Genomic DNA, 18,594 nt, shown 5'->3' with positions numbered 1-18,594 from the left:
TCACCTCTCATATTACAGGGATAAGCCTCTTAACTGCTTTCAATAAGAGCTACTTTTCGGCTTATTAGTATCATTAGTTATAATATACATATGATGTTTTTTGTGATTGCTCAGGGGCTCAGACATGCTGACACAAAAAAATAAAAGGAAGCATAAGTACCTGTAACTGTTTGTTTGGATCGTGATGACACTAACCGATTGCCCTGTGAAAGATAATAATGAAACTGATGTTACTGTTCCAGCTGTGGCCAGCCCTCTCCTGGGAACGGAGCAGTGTGCTCGTGGACCCCCGTACTGGTGCCAAAATGCCAAGACTGCTTCGCTTTGTGGCGCCGTCTCCCACTGCCAACAAAATGTCTGGAACCAGCCTCATGTGGTCAGTTTTGTGTCCCATCCTCATATGGGTGACACTGGAGGGTTTGATTATAAATATACAGTCTAATAAATGTTGTATTAATGCAAAAGACCACATGCAGTTGGCATCTCCTCTTAGTATCGCAGAGTCTAACTGGAGCTGATTTTGGACCTCATCACAGTGGAGGTCCAAAATCTTCATAGCATGGAAGACAATCAGAGCTGGTACAATTTCTGGATGTCTCAGGATGGGTAGAAAGAGGGAAGCAGTGGAGAGGGATTAACATATCTGCTGTTCATAATATTAGCAAGTACTAGATAATAATGTGCATTTGGTCTGATGTAATAGAGCACAGTATTATGGGATGTATTATGTGTACGCCTGACTAAAGAGATGAGTTTTTTATCTAAATTTAAACTGGGAAAGTGTGTCTGCACCCCGAACACTATCAGGAAGATTATTCCAAAGTTTGGGAGAAAACGCTCTACCACCTTTAGTAGACTTAGACATTCTGTGAAATACCAGAAGTCCTGAGTTTTGTGATCTCAGAGGGTGTGAAGGATTTTAACGTGTTAGAAGACTAGTTAGATACATGGGAGCTAAACCATTAAGAGCCTTGTACGTAAGTAGCAGCAGTTTGTAATCAATTCTAAACTTAACAGGTAGCCAGTGTAGAGATGATGAAATTGGGGTTATATGGTCATACTTTCTTGTCCTGGTGAGAACACCTAGGTCTTTCACTGTCGAGATACTAGTAACAGTACATCCCTCTAAATGGAAGTTGAATCGTGAGCGCTTCTGTGTACTGGTTTTTGGACCGATAAGTACTATTTCTGTCTTATCAGTGTTTAATAATAGAAAATTCAACCAATCTTTTATCTCTTTAACCGAGGAGACCACCGCCAAGGTCTGTTCGCTCTCTTCAGCCTGTAGTCTGTGGGCTTTTTGTGTCATACGGATCACTAGAGCTAATCGGTTTCTTTCTACAGGAGGGTAGCGAAGTGTGTGACGACTGCGTGAAGTTCATCACCGACACTCAAACTGCGGCCAAGAAAAACACCACCTTTATCGACGCCTTGATTGCACAGATTGAGAGCCAATGTGACCTGCTGGGTCCTGGTATTGCTGTTATTGTAAGAGCCCTGATTTAGTTCTAGTTTCTAAAAAGTTCTGCATCAGATTTCATATTTAACCAGTCATGATTTTTGAGCCTCGTCGTGTTACAGACCGGACCAGAAAATCATTCATTTCCTCCAACCATCTTGTGTATCTTTTTCCACAGTGCAGGCAGTACGTCAGCCAGTACGCACCTCTAATCTTCCAGCAGCTCATGTCCATGGTCAGTATATCCCCATTTTACCTTTAAACAAAATGAAGCAATCCAATAAAAAATGTAGATTATCCTGACTCTTGTGTTAAAGGTCTAAAATATAGAGTTCAGGCTGTACACAGCCAGACTGGCACACCACTGATGAGCCCATGTCCAGTCTGACAGCCACTCGGCTTGTCTGTTGGTCATGTTCACGTTTTCTAATCACTTTTCTCTTGATTTTATTCCCCCTTTCATTTGCCTTCTTTCTCTCTCATTCTGTCCCTTTGCTTTCTCTTTGGTCTACAGGAAAAGGTAGGTCTCTAGCATTCTGCTAGTTTCATGCTGTTTTCTGTTTTGTTGTTGTGGAACTACATGCCTGTGGCTGACCTGCTAACCTGTGATGTACTGTATGTAGATGGCTTACTTACAATGACCATTTTTATAATTCCACCTGACCGATGTGTTCACCTCAGTCATAAACACCTCACTCACTTAAGTTATTAGCAAACTTCCATTTGGTCTTGACATCTTTTTGCTTTAAAAAAAAAAACACTGTTCAGCTCAACTCGAGTTACAGTTGACTTGATGAAAAAATAATCAAGAATATTTTAATTTTATGCCAAATGAGATTTACAAATCTGACATTGTGGCCACTTTTACCATAAAAAAAACATCAATACTTGTATTGAAAGCAATTAAACGTGGCTCTGAGACTGGAGTTGGGCTTCCTTTTTTATCCCCCCCAAAAAACTACCAAAAATGATCTATTTCACATAATCTATTATAAATATCCCACATATATTGCATGTTTGTCTAGTTACCCTGGAGGCTATAAACAGTGACTACAGGCTGAAATACTGTTTTTGCTGCGTGTTTTAATTTTTTGTTTATCTGTGTTAGATCTGACAAACAAACAAACAGGATGTTTTGCTTGAGGTTTGAGAATGGTGTTCGATTGCACCAAGTTAATATTCAGTATTTTTCTTTAGTGTTTTTATTTTATTTTGGATCTAGATAAGTTGCATTGTTAACCCCTGATCTTATGAACCTGAAACAAAACCAGTTTTCTAAGACTTCTAGTCTCATTAAGTGAAGAAGCAGCTTTTCATTTCATCATCTTAGCAGTAAGTGATCTGATAGGAAGCAGGTTTGAAGTCATGGTAGCCTGTGTGTTGGCTCTTTTGTTAGTTATTTGTTTAAAATAATGTGCTTGATTTGAGGTGATTCTACTCCTGATTGATCTTCTACTTAAAACATCTCACCCATGATCTCTCTGCTTCTTCTGTAGCAACCCATAGACATCTGTTGCCATGCTGGTTTCTGTGACTCCACGACTAAATCTGTGCCCATGCTGAACCTCGTTCCTGCTAAATCCATGGCTGCAACAAAGACCTTCCCTGCCACTAAATTGGTGAAGCCTTCCTACATCAAACCTGCCAAGGTAAAGTAGCCAGTGTGTCGTAACTATAGATATCAGTCTTGCAGCATAAGGAACACTGATGGCGTTGTCCTAAACTAAAACCGGGTTATAGGGTAATATTTAGCAGGACATTGTAAAGCAAATTAATCTTAGTTTGTTTCTAGAGCATATAAAAAACAAATGTGTATGATTGTAGAATCTTACATTTTTAGGCCTTTTGTTTCCCAATTCTATTAAAGCCAAGGAAAAATACATGCATGTGGCAACTCAAACTCACAATGCTTCCTACATCGATTATATTCCCATAACCTGTTTGACTGCATACTTTTAAATCTGTGTTTATTTTTCTGTACACGTTTCATCCCTACTTTAGACTTTAGATGTACTTGTATTGTTATCCATGGTATGTGTGTATGTTAAGTTTGTTCCTGTGTGCTTGTGCAGAAGATGGTGCGTGCCCGTGACTCCCTACAATGTGCCATATGTGAGTATGTGATGAAGGAGGTTGAAAGCTTAATCCAGCACCTGACCACTGAGGTATGAACTTCTGCTCAGTAATGAAAGGCTGTCAGTCCTCTTCACATGATTTAAACAGTATACGATAAAGACGAAAATTTTTAATATATTTGGCTTAATGTTGCCTTTGGTTGTTTTTCAGGATTAATTTGCTATCCTTCCACTAAAAGTTAAATTAATTAATGGTGCTTGCAACGCAACATTCTTATTATCTTGCTGGACAAAGCTTTGGCGCGTAACTTGTCCCGCAGCTTAAATTGACCGGCTCATTGAGGAGAGGTGTGCTATGACTTTTTTAAGCGATCCAACCAACGATGTTCGCACAGCGGACAAAAAAGCAGCCAAAAAAATCCCATAGACTTGAATGGGAAATTCCTAAAATTCCTTTAAGCTCTCACACACGCAGCGTGCACAGAGCTCAGGCACGGCTTCTCTTCTGTGTTCTCCTAGTGACTTAGATGTAAAGGAGACTCTCAATACATGTAACTATCAACTCCACACTATCAATCCAATGATTCCAAAAGTATTGGCCCCCAGTCAATACATTTACTACATCTATCTATTATCTATTGTTCCTTCAACATTAAGAATTGCATGTACTGTTCTATGCAGTATAATAATAAGTAGAATCCCATAATGTCTGCAATATTCACATGAAATGTCCAAACCCTCAGTAGCCACTTTTCTCCAAAAGTATTGGCACCCCACCGGATATTCACATGTAGCCCCACCCCCAAAATAAGCAAAATCAAAAATTTACACAACATGGTCATGTGACATATCAAAACACTCAGCACAACGAGGGGAACTGCCTCATGTGTATTCTGGTCACATCACGTGACGTCACGTGAAAATCAAAAATTAGCACAACATGGACATGTGACATATCAAAACACTCAGCACAACGAGGGGAACTGCCTCATGTGTATTCTGGTCACATCACGTGACGTCACGTGAAAATCAAAAATTAGCACAACATGGACATGTGACATATCAAAACACTCGGCACGATGAGGGGAACTTGCCACATGCAGGCACCATTCACATTTTCTTCAGGAAATGTACATTCTAGTTCCTTTTAATGTTCTGGGGTTTAACTGTGATCTTCCAGGATGAAGTGGTGCATGCTATGGAGATAGTGTGCAGCATCCTGCCCTCTACCCTTTCTGCTCAGTGTAAGGACCTGATTGATACTTATGGCAAGGCGATCATTGAGCTACTGATCCAGGAAGCTGATCCCAAGACTGTCTGCAGCCTTCTTGGCCTGTGCAGGGATGCGAGTCGCACCTTCGTCCGTGAGTTTCTGTCTAAATGTGCAAAAAGCTTCTTTTCCCTCCTGCTTCTTTTCCTGTTTTCTTCCCTGTTTGACTTGGTCTGTATGTGTTCTCTTTTAGCGGTGATGAAAAAGGCTGAGATTGTGGCTGACAGTTTCTATGAAGTGTGCAAGATGAGTGTGCGATATGTAGATGGCATCCTAGAGCAGAACGCCACAGAGGCACAGATCGAGGAGGCCGTGAAGAAAGTCTGCAACTTCTTGCCTGATGAATATAAAATGCAGGTGTGTTATGTGTCTGTGGCACATGACCTGTCAACAGGACAAAAACATTTCTTGCATTGGATAAAGGAATGTTTTTGGTAGATTTCGTGAGTGTAGAGAGATGATCATGACTATAATAACACACACACGTGTTGCACAAGCAGTAAATGTCCTAGGAAGAGAGCATTATTAAAGCTAGTCTTCGGTAGTTTTAAACAGCTTTCTTTTTAATCGTCACGATGTAGTCATGAGGTTCAATATGATATAATATGATAACTTTAACAAGTAGCATCTTGAAGCTATGAGTTGTATTAAATGACCTGGGTGTCTTTTCGTGTATGCAGTGTGACCAGCTCATTGAGCAGTACGAGCCTCTCATCGTCCAGCTAATGCTCCAGGCCCTTGACCCTGAATTTGTCTGCATGGTAAGGTTCCCTTTTGCTCATGCATTCTGTACAGGTTTGCAAAGTTTTAGTTTTAATGGCATGCTTATAGTTTCATTACTTCATGGCAGCAGAACAGTTTTGTATCTCTTGTTCTGAGTGTGTTTTGTGTGTAGTAACTATGTAGAAGCTGGGTGCATGTCCTGGGGTGCTACGGATGCTGTTGGGTGACCCGAATATATTCATGCCTTAAATGAATATTTTATAAGCATTGTGCTACTGCTAAATGATTGGCTGTTTGGGTAGTTGCATAAATGTGCAGGTGTACTGGTGTTACTGTTAAAGTGAATAGTGAGTGTAAACAAACGCGTATCAGAAAATGAAACTGGTTCTCACTGTGTTTTAGGCGGTGAATCACTGCAGACGGCATGTTTGGAGTTAAAGACGAGTGGAGCGCACAAACTGACTTGAGGAACGTAGTAATGGGGGGGGGGGGTAGTGTCCTCCCACCCCATATTGCTGTAATTGCAGGTGGCCTTGCAGGACAAGGATATACCATAAATACAATGTGTATTCGTATATATCATGTATTCATTCCTCTTAAGTAACAGCATTTATTTCCTTCTAAATAAAAACTGTCAAGATTCAAGAGCTTTATTTTTATGTACACACTGAAAACACAATTTTTTAGACCATACAAAGAAATTTTTACTTTGCACATCTCCCTTACAAAAAGAATAAAAATAAATAAATGAAATGTATGGAAAAATACATTATATACAGATTAAGATTTAAGTAAGGTGATCAGTGAGTTGTGTGGTTGAAGTCAGTGGGGGTTATGGGGTGTGCGGTAGTGGTGTTAAGTGTTGTTAATGGCTTGTCAAGAGAAGCTCTCACTCACTCACTCATTTACTACCGCTTATCCGAACTACTTCGGGTCACGGGTAGCCTGTGCTTATCTCAGGCGTCATCAGGCATCAAGGCAGAATACACCCTGGATGGAGTGCCAACCCATCGCAGGGCACACACACACTCTCATTCAAACACACATTACGGACAATTTTCCAGAGATGCCAATCAACCTACCATGCATGTCTTTGGACCAGGGGAGGAAACCCCCGAGGCACAGGGAGAACATGCAAACTCTGAACACACAAGGCGGAGGCGGGAATTGAACCCTGACCCTGGAGGTGTGAGGCAAACGTGCTAACCACTAAGCCACCTTGCCAGTGAATAGAAGCTGTTTGAGTTTTTTTTGTCCATGAGCTCACACTCCTGTAGCATCTCCCAGATGGCAGAAGTGTGAGGAGGTTGTGTTGTGGGTGTGTTATGGGTTATAATGTCTCTGGCAGCTGCATATTGGACTAACTGTAGCCTGTTTATTAAAGATGCAGGACAACCACCTAGTAATGCATTACAATAATCCAGCCTAGAGGTCATGAATGCATGAACTAGCTTCTCAGCATCAGATACAGATAGGATGTTTCTCAGCTTGGCAATATTACTAAGGTGGAAGAAGGCTGTTTTTGTAGTAAGGGCAAAATATTAGACAGCAACTTGTCTTTTGAAAATCATAAAACACAGGTCTTTCACTGTCGAGATACTAGTAACAGTACATCCCTCTAAATGGAAGTTGAATTGTGAGAGCTTCTGTGTACTGGCTTTTGGACTGATTAGTAGTATTTCTATCTTATCTGAGTTTAATATTAGAAAATTACAGGTCATCCAATATTTTATCTCTTTAACATACTTAGTTAATTTGGACAATTAAGCTATTTCATCTGGTTTTGATGAGATATATAACTGTGTATCGTCAGAATAACAGTGGAAACTAATTCCATGATGACAATAAATGGCTTGTAATGGACAGAGGAACAAATAGCTCTTTTTCCCCCTCATCCTTAATGAGCCACTTTGCACCTTCCTGTTTCATGTGCAATGAATGATTTAAAAATTTCTATCCTGTTCTGTTGTCTCTTTTCAGGACGACCCAGATGTGATCTGTAGCGCTCTTGGCCTATGTGTAACCCAGCAGGAGGTTTTTGCCAAAGCCCAGCTCATGTCAAATGAGATTCCTGAGTTGGATCTGACCCAGAGGATCAATCCTTTACTCCTCAACATCCCTCAGCTCCTTTACCCCAAGGAGAATGCCAATAAGGAGAAGGAGACCACCGCCTAGGTCTGTTCGCTCTCTTCAGCCTGTAGTCTGTGGGCTTTTTGTGTTGTACGGTTCATTACAGCTGATCGGTGTGTTTTCTACAGGAGGGTAACGAAGTGTGTGACGACTGCATAAAGTTTATCACCGACACTCAAACGGCGGCAAAGAAAAACACCACCTTCATCGACGCCATGATTGCACAGATTGAGAGCCAGTGTGACCTGCTGGGTCCTGGTATTGCTGATATTGTAAGAGCCCCGATTTAGTTCTAGTTTCTAGAACCAGTCATGATTTTTGTGCCTTGTCTTTTGCTTAGTAGAAAGTGTTACATACTCGACTCCAAAATCATTAATTCCCATCTTGTGTATCTTTTTCCACAGTGCAGGCAGAACGTCAGTCAGTACGCACCTCTAATCTTCCTGCAGCTCATGTCCATGGTCAGTATATCCCTGATTAATTTTACCTTTAAACAAAATGAAGCAATCCAATTAAAAATGTAGATTATCCCGACTCTTGTGTTAAAGGTCTAAAATGTAGAGTTCAGGCTGTACACAGCCAGACTGGCACACCACTGATGAGCCCATGATAGAGACAGGGACTGAATGGGATGTTTTTATTTTTAAACTGAACTTTATGTTGACCATTTGATAATGTGGGGGTATTTTTTTCTCTTAAAGGAAAACCTGCTCCTGAAACTGCTATAACCACTTATAAAGACAGTGAGATGATTTTAGGAGTTTTTGTTTTTACTGATTAAAATGTGTGATCCTAATGGAAGTTTGTGATTTGCAGCATGTTACAATGACATACATGTTCATATCAGTCTGAAAATCCTGAATTTCATGTGACATTACACTCAGTTGGTGTCTATTGCTCCCTCACACTGTTTTGGGTGTCTTGGTCAAATGATTAAGCTTCGTTGTGCTTCAATTTTAACACTGAACTATTTGTTGGAATCTGTACAAATCTTTTGTGGAAAATAACAAACAAATCTATTTGGTGTGGTCATTTTACTGTAAAATGTTGGCTTGCTTAAAATGTTGCTTGAGATTAATGCAACAATTAATCAGTCCTGCCATTTGGGTGGTGGGATATTGAAGATATCTATCAAAGAGGACTGATTACAGAAAGTAAAACCTCCATGTCATATGAGAGATTATTGGTGAGTGTGAAGTGAATTTTCAAAAAAAAAAAAAAAATCCCAGAGTGTGGGATTTACGGACTGACGTCACATCAACATGGCTGCTCACTCATTAAAGAATAAAGTCTCTCTACTTTGTGTTTACATTAGTTTCTAGCAGTATTGGCTTTAAAACAGATAACACAGACAACAGTTTTTTTTAATATCTGTATCAGTGAGCATTTTTATTTATTTATTTGATTTTTATTTAATCATTAATGTTATCACAGACTTTAGTTGGTTAAATCAGGCTGAATAAACAGAATAAAACATACGAACACAGGGAAGATAAAACGAATTTAGTTTAGAACATCGAGTTCAGCTGGAGACCACCAGATGGCGCCATTAGTTTTTAGAAGTGACTTTAAATGAGACTTTCTTGCGTTATATTAAAGAGATAGAAGATTTAAAATGTTCAAGTGGGTCCATCTTCCCTCTGCTCATATCAGGGTTTTAGAAATTAAATACAGAGTAAAAATTAAAGTAAATAAAGAGAGACCATTATCTTCTTAAGCTTTCCTCGCTATCCGCTGCAGGGTCTCGTGGTTGGAAACGCTGCAATTCCAAACCAGGCAGCGATGCAGCTGCTCGGGATGATCTCCATGGTGTCCCTATAGAACATGGTAAGGTAAGGGGGTGGTGGATGGTGTCTGTTGATGGAGCTGTTGTTGAGGGGTTTTCAGCAGGTGAACACCATGGAATTTGGTGCTCTTGATGATCTCCACAGAGGATCTGTAGATGTACAGCAGAGCACGATCACTCTGAGCTCTCCTGAAGTCACCAAGCACCTCTTTGGTTTTGTCAAAGTTTTGTCAATGTCAGGGGTGGATCTAGGATTTCATCTTTAGGGGGTTTTTAGCCCTCAGTGAGAATTTAAAACAAGAAGAGTTTTATATTATATATTATATGACTACATAAGAAGCCAAAAGTTATGGTATTATTTAAAATGGCAAAAGTGGACACCAAAATTTTATGCATGATGTAATGATGCCAGTCTTGAATCAAATCAGTTCATATATGTATGCATTCTCTACGAACAGTGTGTATATATATATATATATGCACAAGACAAAGAACAAATCAATAAATGTTATTTTTATATGAATGGATTGTTTGCATTAATATTTTGTTTGTTTTGCATTAATATTTTGTTTGTTCTATCAACTCTGTGTAGTAGGGTCAGTAGGGGGTGCCGTTGAGCTATTTTTCCTCATTGCGTTACCCGCAGCTGGCGGATACGGCGCGCTGTTCAATTGTTTGGCGTGCATGTGGTTGCTCGTCGCTGGAAGGACAGTGTTGGTAGGGTTTTTTTTATTTATTTTTATTTTTTATTTTAAATAGTAGTATTTAAGAGGGTTGGATGCGTTCATTTATTTATTTATTTATTTTTGTAACTAGTATGTTCTGGGTATTGTTGGCAACTGTATTCAGTTATTACACTCTACTTGTAAATGCTGTCGGGCTGGTATTGGATGCTGCATGTGAGTTTATTAATTAAAATAAATTGCCTGATGGCATATAATGGGTTATATCCAGAACGGGATTCGGGTGTAACGATCCTTTTTCTTTGTTTAGTTAATTTTATATATGTGGCGTGCATGCTGCTGTTACCCATACTGGTCGAGAGTGGTGAACACTGAGATTTGTGCAGCACACTGCATGTGAGTGTATATTGTGAAATAAGATCTCTTATACCCAGAATAAGACTGGTTTTGTGTAATTGTTTTCTTTTCTTGTTCTAGTCTATTTTGTGTGTGCATTTTAGATATTGTTGACAGTTAATACTGACGGTGAAGACTGAAAATACCTATAGGCTGCAGTGTTTTGTGCTAAACGCGAGGCTGCAGCAACTTTCCTTTGGGTCTGGTATGCAGTACAAGAAACTGTAAAATGGTATGTTTAATTGATTTGTGTAATATTTGGATTTTAAAGATAATAATACATTAACGTTTTTAGATGGGTTTAAGATGTATTGTGAAGCATTGTTTTATCTAGAGATTGGATATGTTTATTTGGAATTATGTAATGGTGCTGTGTAACATGGGTTGGTGTTATATTTGAGAATGTAATTTTATATATTGTCGTCTTTTTTTGTAGAGTGCTATGTGCTTGTGGTCCTGTTGATCACTGTTTTCCCTACCTTTATTTCTTTGTATAGTTTGTTTATTGGCTTGGAAGCTGATTATTTTATTGTTATTTTTGTTTGTTTGATTTATTTTCTATCGGCCCATAGTTACCTTGTCTCCTTACTGATTTAAAGCGCTCTTAACAAATACTAAATCAGGTTGTGTACTGTTTGACAATCGGAGGGGGTGTTACTCACTATTAATTGTACAAGTGTGTTGTGTGGGTTTTGTTTTGTACTTTGGTATCGGATTTGTTTCCTTTTCTTTTCTTTTTTTTAACCTTTGTGCACGTATGCTGGTTTAAGTCCTTAGTATGATTAAGTTAAGAGAGCGAGAAAACCAGTTAATAAATGTATTGATTTAATGCAGTATTGGTCTGAGTAATTTCATTTATTTGAATAATTGTGTGGGAAGCCCTTTGTGGGATCTCCTACCCATGTAAATTGGAGTGGCGTAGTGTATGGATATGTTTGTCGTATTAATCGAGTAGACGTTGATCCCACAGATGTGCTTGTGGACCAGTGGCCGATTTTCCGTGTGCTGCTTGTTAAACCGGGTCAGCAGCAGGTATTACGCAAGATGACTTCAGTGTGAAAATAATTAGAGCTTATATACAATAATCTTTGTTGCAACAGATAAATGTGTTTTGTGGATCTGGAGAAGGCTTTCGACTGTGTCCCTCGTGGTGACCTGTGGGGGGTGCTCTGGGAGTATGGGGTCCGGGGCCCTCTGTTAAGGGCTGTCCGGTCCCTATATGACCGGAGCAGGAGTTTGGTTCACATTGCCGGCAGTAAGTCAGACATTTTCCTGGTGCATGTTGGACTCCGGCAGGGCTGCCCTTTGTCACCGGTCCTGTTCATTACTTCTATGGACAGGATTTCTAGGCACAGTATGGGGCCGGAGGGAGTCCGGTTTGGGGACCACAAGATTTCGTCTCTGCTTTTTGCAGATGATGTTGTCCTGCTGGCTTCCTCAAATCAGGACCTTCAGCGTGCACTGGGACGGTTTGCAGCTGAGTGTGAAGCGGCGGGGATGAGAATCAGCACCTCCAAATCCGAGGCCATGGTTCTCAGTCAGAAAAGGGTGGCTTGCCCCCTTCAGGTTGGTGGAGAGCTCCTGCCTCAAGGGGAGGAGTTTAAGTATCATGGGGTCTTTGTTCACGAGTGAGGGAAGGATGGAGCGGGAGATCGACAGGCGGATCGGTGTATCTTCTGCAGTGATGCGGTCGATATACCGATCTGTTGTGATGAAGAAAGAGCTGAGCCACAAGGCGAAGCTCTCTATTTACCGGTCGATCTACGTTCCTACCCTCACCTATGGTCATGAGCTTTGGGTCATGACCGAAGGGAAGAGATCCCGGATACAGGCGGCCGAGATGAGTTTCTTCCGCATGGTGGCTTGGCGCTCCCTTAGAGATAGGGTGAGGAGCTCGGTCACTCGAGAGGAGCTCAGAGTAGAGCCGCTGCTCCTCCACATCGAGAGGAGTCAGCTGAGGTGGCTCGGGCATCTGTTTCGGATGCCTCCTGGACGCCTCCCTGGGGAGGTGTTCCGGGCATGTCCAACCGGGAGGAGGCCCCGGGGAAGACCTAGGACACGCTGGAGGGACTATGTCTCTCGGCTGGCCTGGGAACGCCTCGGTATTCCCCCAGAAGAGATGGAGGAATTGTCTGGGGAGAGGGAAGTCTGGGCGTCCCTGCTTAGACTGCTGCCTCCGTGACCCGGCCCCGGATAAGCGGTAGAAGATGGATGGATGGATGGCAACAGATAAAAGAGAATCTAACAACACACTATATCTCAATTTTTATAGTTGTCTTTTATATACAGGATCCAGACTTGATAAAACGTGTGCATTTTTACCAAGGACAAATCATGTCTCATGAACATACTAACCAGGACAGACGTTCTTGACTGGAAGCAGGACATCATTTTAAGTATTAATTTTTGATTTGTTATTGCAACACATACAGAGATCCCGACCCTAGGAAGCATTGTTTAACCGTGCAACCTGTAACATATCTTTTTAGGTGTTGACCTGCAGCATGAGGCAATGATAAAGGCTGTAGCAGCAAACAAAAGTGTACCAATTAACAAAATAGTTGTCAGACACTTGATGAGATTGCCGGATCCATCTAAGCTTAAAGAGGTAAATGGTTTACTGTCACTGTAACTGGAATTTAAAAAATCTGGAATTATTTTGACTTCCTTGCTCTCCCAAAGTGTTCTCCCTTTTATCTCTCATGTGTAGATTATTTAATGTGGGCCACATGTTTATGGGAAAAGAAAGTGATGGACTTATAACTTAACCCAGATTGATGAAATCATTTAGGTTATTTTGTTGTTGTCACTTCAGTTTGTTTGAAATGAAGTAGGGTGTACTTTTTTTTTCCCCATTATGCCATTATTGTGCTGTCAGAATATTTTGATTCTGAGACTTAGATCATGTCAATGTCCACCATGAAATCCCCTTTAAATTTGCTCTTGCTCTGTAAAAAGTTACCTCTTTGAACCAGCATCTTGAGATACTTCCAGCCAGTATTATTATCTGAGCCAGTTGTTATATCAAATGAATCACCATTTTCTGACCAAGTGGAGAAGTTGTGAGAAGAACCAAACTCTCCTTCATCCTCTATAGGTTACCCTTTCAAGTGTCTTCAGTTAAGGAGTCTCATTCTGCCTTGATTAACAGCAAATGGGAGGTGGGCAGGGGTGAACGCACTGAGCCCCTGATCAGGAACATGATCAGGAACTTCCCTTCGTGTTGCGTGCTGGATTCAGAGGGTCGGCCGGTGTCGTGGGTCTTGACTTACCCTTCCTGTGCGATGGGAGTAATGTACACGCTGCCGGAGCACAGACAGAAAGGCTACGCCAAAGCCCTGGTCAACATATTGGCCAAGAAACTACATTCAGACGGCTATCCGGTCTACTGCTTCATTGAGTTGGAGAACAAACCATCGTACAGGCTCTTGACCAGTTTAGGCTTCACCAGGGATCTGCCTTGTAGGAATGCTTGGCTTTATTTTAATCAGGCATCTATGACTCCATAATTACTTTTAAGATAAGGAACATTCCTGTCATGATTGTACGATTGAAGGTGGCGTTCGGGCACACGTTCATCCAATATCTTATCCATTTGTAACCCTGTGAATGGTTGGCTCTCCAGTTTAATATCTATCTACATGTAGTCTTTTTTTAAAAATAAATTTCTTGTTATTTTCTGGTAACATTATAGATTATTCTGTTTAAGTGCTATTAAAGTAAAACTTTTTGTTGTTCTTGCATTACAACAATAAAACCACGAGAAACTTATATTGTGTTACAAATGTGTGATCTGTAAGACACAAAGGCAAATTAAATGATCCCACTGCAGCTCATCTTTTGCAAAAATGAAACTGCCATCAAACATTTAAACAAGTTTAACCCCAAACACACACACACAGCCTTGTAAGTTATCCGTTTTTGGCAGCTTGGTGGACGTAGGAATCAAACTCTCAACCTTCCGATTGGTAACCCAACACCTTAACCACTAGGCTACGACAAAATTTAATAATACTGACCTATAACTTATAATTACCACTAGGTATCAGTATTTAATAAGAGACCTACCATGGCTGTATAGCTAGCAGATGATTTATTGTGCAAATGTAAATTTAATAAATACAGTAAAGTAATTAAATATTCAGGGAAAATGCAAGATTCTTAAAGTTTAAACATACTGTACTGTAAATAAAACGTTACCTGCTTTATAATGTAATTAGTTCTTTTTGTTTATATATTGCTTTGTGTTTTTTTGTTTTTCACCTGTAATACCATCGAGAGCGACATGGGGGAAAATGGGGAATTAAGCATATATGCCCAGTTACCATAGAGTATATGAGATTTGTTTGGCAGAGGAGAACTGTGTGTTTGTGCTCTCTCTCTCATATGGCATCTGAAGTCCTTTTGTGGAGAATTCTTTGAGTTTCTTCTCTGCTAAAGGACTTTTTTGTTGTAAATGGCAAGAACCAAAAACCTAGTGAAGCTTTGAGTGAAGCTTGTTAGTGGTAACTATCTTCTAGAGCAGGGGTTCCCAACCTTTTTGTGCCAGGGACCGGCTTATTCATAAAAAAAAATCCCAGGGACCAGTTGTCAATTTTAATGCCTCAATTTCAAGATGCATCGATAGGAACATATCATTGTGTAAAACAGTAACAGTCTATCATTTAATTGCATATAATGAACATGGTGGCAACAAACGTGTAGGAATATACCAATCTTTTTAAACTTTCAGACCGGTTCACAAAATGCTTCCCCTTTCTCCCATACAATTAGGTCTACTTCAAAAGCAACTTATGCAGCACTCACTCACTAGCAGGTGGCAGTAATGACAAATTGTATGAAAATGCCAGTCCATTTCACCTGTCAAATCTCTCCAGAACCACTAAAGACAATCACTTCAACAGCAACTTAGTGTTTTCACTCACCAACAGGTGACAACAAAGGATAATTGTATGAAAATAAGAGCCAGTTTCAACTGTCAGACAGTTTTATGATATAATAGCAAACACACAGTGATTTCAGCCAATAAGTTTTAAAAGTATAAAATTAGAGATTAAGCTTCAACCTTAAACAAAAAATACCAGACTGATGTTGAGGATATCAAAACTTGCCGCTGAGCGTCCAACTCACGTTTCTTTCGAAAAACTCATCCGTTTTGTCTTTGGGAGTTGGGTGTTTGGTGGATAAGTGCCGCTGACGTTTTGATGGCTTCATTGCCGTTTTTCACCACAAATAACACACAACGGATTTGGTGCCACGGAATCGCTTGTTGTCGTAAATCCACACCTAATGTATGAGGTATCGTATTTACGATTGAAGCTTGACTTTTTTCTCTCTCGCTATTTTCGAGTTGGTCATCTACTTTGCTTTTACCAGAACTGCTCGCAATGAAATTAGCCATTGAAGTTGGCTGACGCCCGCTCGTCTCTCCACGTACTTTGGTCACTTCAGGTGCTCCGCGCTTTTTTTGCAGTCCGTTCAGATACGACACGTTGCTAAGCAATCGCAAGGCGCTCAAAGAAACACATTTTAATTTATTTATTGTTTGTTTTGGATTAAATAACATGACGTGTCATAGCACTTAAAGACAATTATTCTTATTATAAAAAAAAATTCTTGGAATATTTCAAGGCCCGGTACTAACTTGTCCACGGACCGGCGGTTGGGAATCACTGTTCTAGAGGAATCATTGTTGTTTGTTGACTTCAGGAGAGCACAGAACGACCGTTCTCTGCTGTACATCTACAGATCCTCTGTGGAGATCATCAAGAGCACCAAAGCCCATATTGCTGGGAACCTCACCTAGTCCCTCAACAACAGCTCCATCAACAGACACCATCCACCACCCCCTTACCTTACCTTACATGGAGATCATCCCGACCAGCTGCATCGCTGCCTGGTTTGGGAATTGCAGCGTTTCCGACCACAAGACCCTGAAGCGGATAGCGAGGACAGCTAAAGAAGATAATGGTCTCACTTTATTTACTTTAATTTACACTTTATTTTATTTCTAAAACTCTGATATGGACCCACTATCCTATCAACTTTTCAGTTTCTCTGACATTACATAACATACATCATACCCCTTTTTTTAATGTTTAATCTTCCACAATTATAGTATTTGCCTGTAAACCATCTGTTTCTTATGTCTCTCTCTAACGCAAGAAAGTTTTTTTTAGTCACATCAATAACCTAATGGCGCCATCTGGTGGTCTCGATATAAACTAAATTCGATATATCCTCCTTGTGTTTTGTTAGTGTATTTTATTCTGTTTATTCTGCCTGATTTTAACCAACTAAAGGCTGGTTAAAAAAACGTTAATGATTAAATAAAAATCAAATAAATCAAAAAAATGCTCACTGATACAGATATTAACCAAACACTGTTGTCTGTGTTATCTGCTTTAAAGCCAATACTGCTAGAAACTAATGTAAACACAAAGTAAAGGGACTTTATTCTCTAATGAGTGAGCAGCCATGTTGATGTTACTCCGTAGTGTTTTTGGAAAATTCACCTCACACTCACCAATAATCTCTAATTATATATTAAATAATATTAGATAGATTTAGTTCACAATGTATGTATTTATCCCCAATCAGCAAGTCTGAGGTGACTCAGGCAGTAGTGGCAAGGAAAAACTCCCTTAGATGGTAAAGGAAGAAACCTTGGGAGGAACCAGACTCAAAAGGGATTCTCATATGGGTGACACTGGAGGGTGTGATTATAAAAATACAGTCTAATAAATGTTGTATAGATGCAAAAGATCACATGGAGTTCACATCTCCTCTTTAGTATGGCAGAGTCTGACTGGAGCTGGTAAATCTCTAGATGCCTCAGGATTCTCAGAATCGGCCTCATCACAGTGGAGTTCCAAAATCTTCATTGCATGGAAGATGATCGGAGCTGGTACAGTTTCTGGATGTCTCGGGATGGGTAGAAAGAGAGAAGCAGTGGAGAGGGATTAAAGAGATGAGTTTAAACTGGGAAAGTGTGTCTGAGCACCGAACACTATCAGGAAGATTATTCCAAAGTTTGGGAGCTAAATATGAAAACGCTCTACTGCTTTTAGTAGACTTTAATATTCTTGGAACTACCAGAATTCCTGAGTTTTGTGATTTCAGAGAGCATGAAGGATTGTAATGTGCTAGAAGACTAGTTAGATACATGGGAGCTAAACCATTAATCCCATGTCTTCTAATAATGTTCCCTAATGGAAGCATGTATATCGAGAAAAGCAGGGGTCCAAGAACTGATCCTTGAGGGACCCCATAATTAACTGGTAATAAATTGGAGGATTCACCATTTAATTCTACAAAATGGTATCGATCGGACAGGTAGGATCTAAACCAACTTAATGCCTGTCCATGAATACCTGTGTAATTTTGTAAGCGATCTAGAAGAATGTTGTGATCTTTAGTGTCGAATGCAGCACTAAGGTCAAGTAGAACTAATAGGGACATACAGTCTTGGTCCGAAGCTAGGAACAAGTCATTTGTAACTTTAACAAGTGCAGTTTCTGTGCTATGATGGGAGTGTAGTTGTGAGTGTAAAGCTTTAGGTGAGACTGGATCACAAGGTGCTCTAAAAAGGTTGAACATCACCTATTTTGTTCCTGATACTTTTAATTTTTTCAGTGAAGAATCTCATAAAATCCTCACTACTGTACTGTGATGGAAGTGTGTTCAGATTTCTGTTTACTGCTATTTCATTTTTTCTTGTCATCATTTAAAAACACCCTATCAAGATAAATCGCGCCATCTGGACAGAGTGAATTTGATTGTGGTTGGATGAAAAGTATAAACATATATGAATGAATGAATGAATGATTTTTATTTAATCATTAATGTTATCACAGCCTTTAGTTGGTTAAATCAGGCTGAATAAACAGAATAAAACATACTAACACAAGGAAGATAAAACGAATTTAGTTTAGAACATCGAGGTCAGCTGGAGACCACCAGATGGCACCATTAGTTTTTAGAAGTGACTTTAAAGGCAGGTCTCCAATTTTTTGAGAAATGCTTCAGAAAACTGAGTCGGGCCGAAAAATAAATAAACAAAACAAACGTGT

General features: G+C 40.0%; 2 protein-coding genes and 1 long non-coding RNA gene across 8 annotated transcripts in view; all 3 read left to right on the top strand.

The window, feature by feature from the left end:
* LOC113655284 (prosaposin-like) overlaps positions 1-6,172 on the top strand; it is a 135,773-nt gene extending 129,601 nt beyond the window's left edge. The window contains exons 7-14 of one of the 4 annotated variants that reach the window (XM_047812184.1): positions 1,638-1,694; positions 1,974-1,979; positions 2,956-3,108; positions 3,532-3,624; positions 4,715-4,898; positions 4,998-5,161; positions 5,485-5,565; positions 5,930-6,172. In XM_047812184.1, coding sequence (XP_047668140.1) covers positions 1,638-1,694; positions 1,974-1,979; positions 2,956-3,108; positions 3,532-3,624; positions 4,715-4,898; positions 4,998-5,161; positions 5,485-5,565; positions 5,930-5,965 — 774 coding nt within the window. In that variant the 3' untranslated portion in view covers positions 5,966-6,172. Of the gene's footprint in view, positions 1-1,637; positions 1,695-1,973; positions 1,980-2,955; positions 3,109-3,531; positions 3,625-4,714; positions 4,899-4,997; positions 5,162-5,484; positions 5,566-5,710; positions 5,792-5,929 lie in introns of those variants that run through there. The other 3 variants (XM_047812182.1, XM_047812181.1, XM_047812183.1) reach the window with 3 other exon arrangements.
* Positions 1-18,594, top strand: part of LOC113655287 (glycine N-acyltransferase-like protein 3) — a 47,723-nt gene that overhangs the window by 6,761 nt on the left and 22,368 nt on the right. For 2 of the 3 annotated variants that reach the window (XM_047812201.1, XM_047812198.1), the window contains exons 1-2: positions 7,480-7,702; positions 7,786-7,929. The exons of the other annotated variant lie outside the window; for it this stretch is intronic. In XM_047812201.1, coding sequence (XP_047668157.1) covers positions 7,873-7,929 — 57 coding nt within the window. In that variant the 5' untranslated portion in view covers positions 7,480-7,702; positions 7,786-7,872. Of the gene's footprint in view, positions 1-7,479; positions 7,703-7,785; positions 7,930-18,594 lie in introns of those variants that run through there. 3 annotated transcript variants of the gene reach the window in all.
* On the top strand, positions 10,529-13,645 carry LOC125141022. Its single transcript, XR_007140356.1, has 4 exons — positions 10,529-10,754; positions 12,812-12,918; positions 13,012-13,130; positions 13,620-13,645. It is a non-coding gene; the product is annotated as an uncharacterized LOC125141022 (long non-coding RNA).

Source organism: Tachysurus fulvidraco, chromosome 4 (assembly GCF_022655615.1).
Source record: "Tachysurus fulvidraco isolate hzauxx_2018 chromosome 4, HZAU_PFXX_2.0, whole genome shotgun sequence".
NCBI lineage: Eukaryota > Metazoa > Chordata > Actinopteri > Siluriformes > Bagridae > Tachysurus > Tachysurus fulvidraco.
This window is presented reverse-complemented; position numbering and strand designations above follow the sequence as displayed.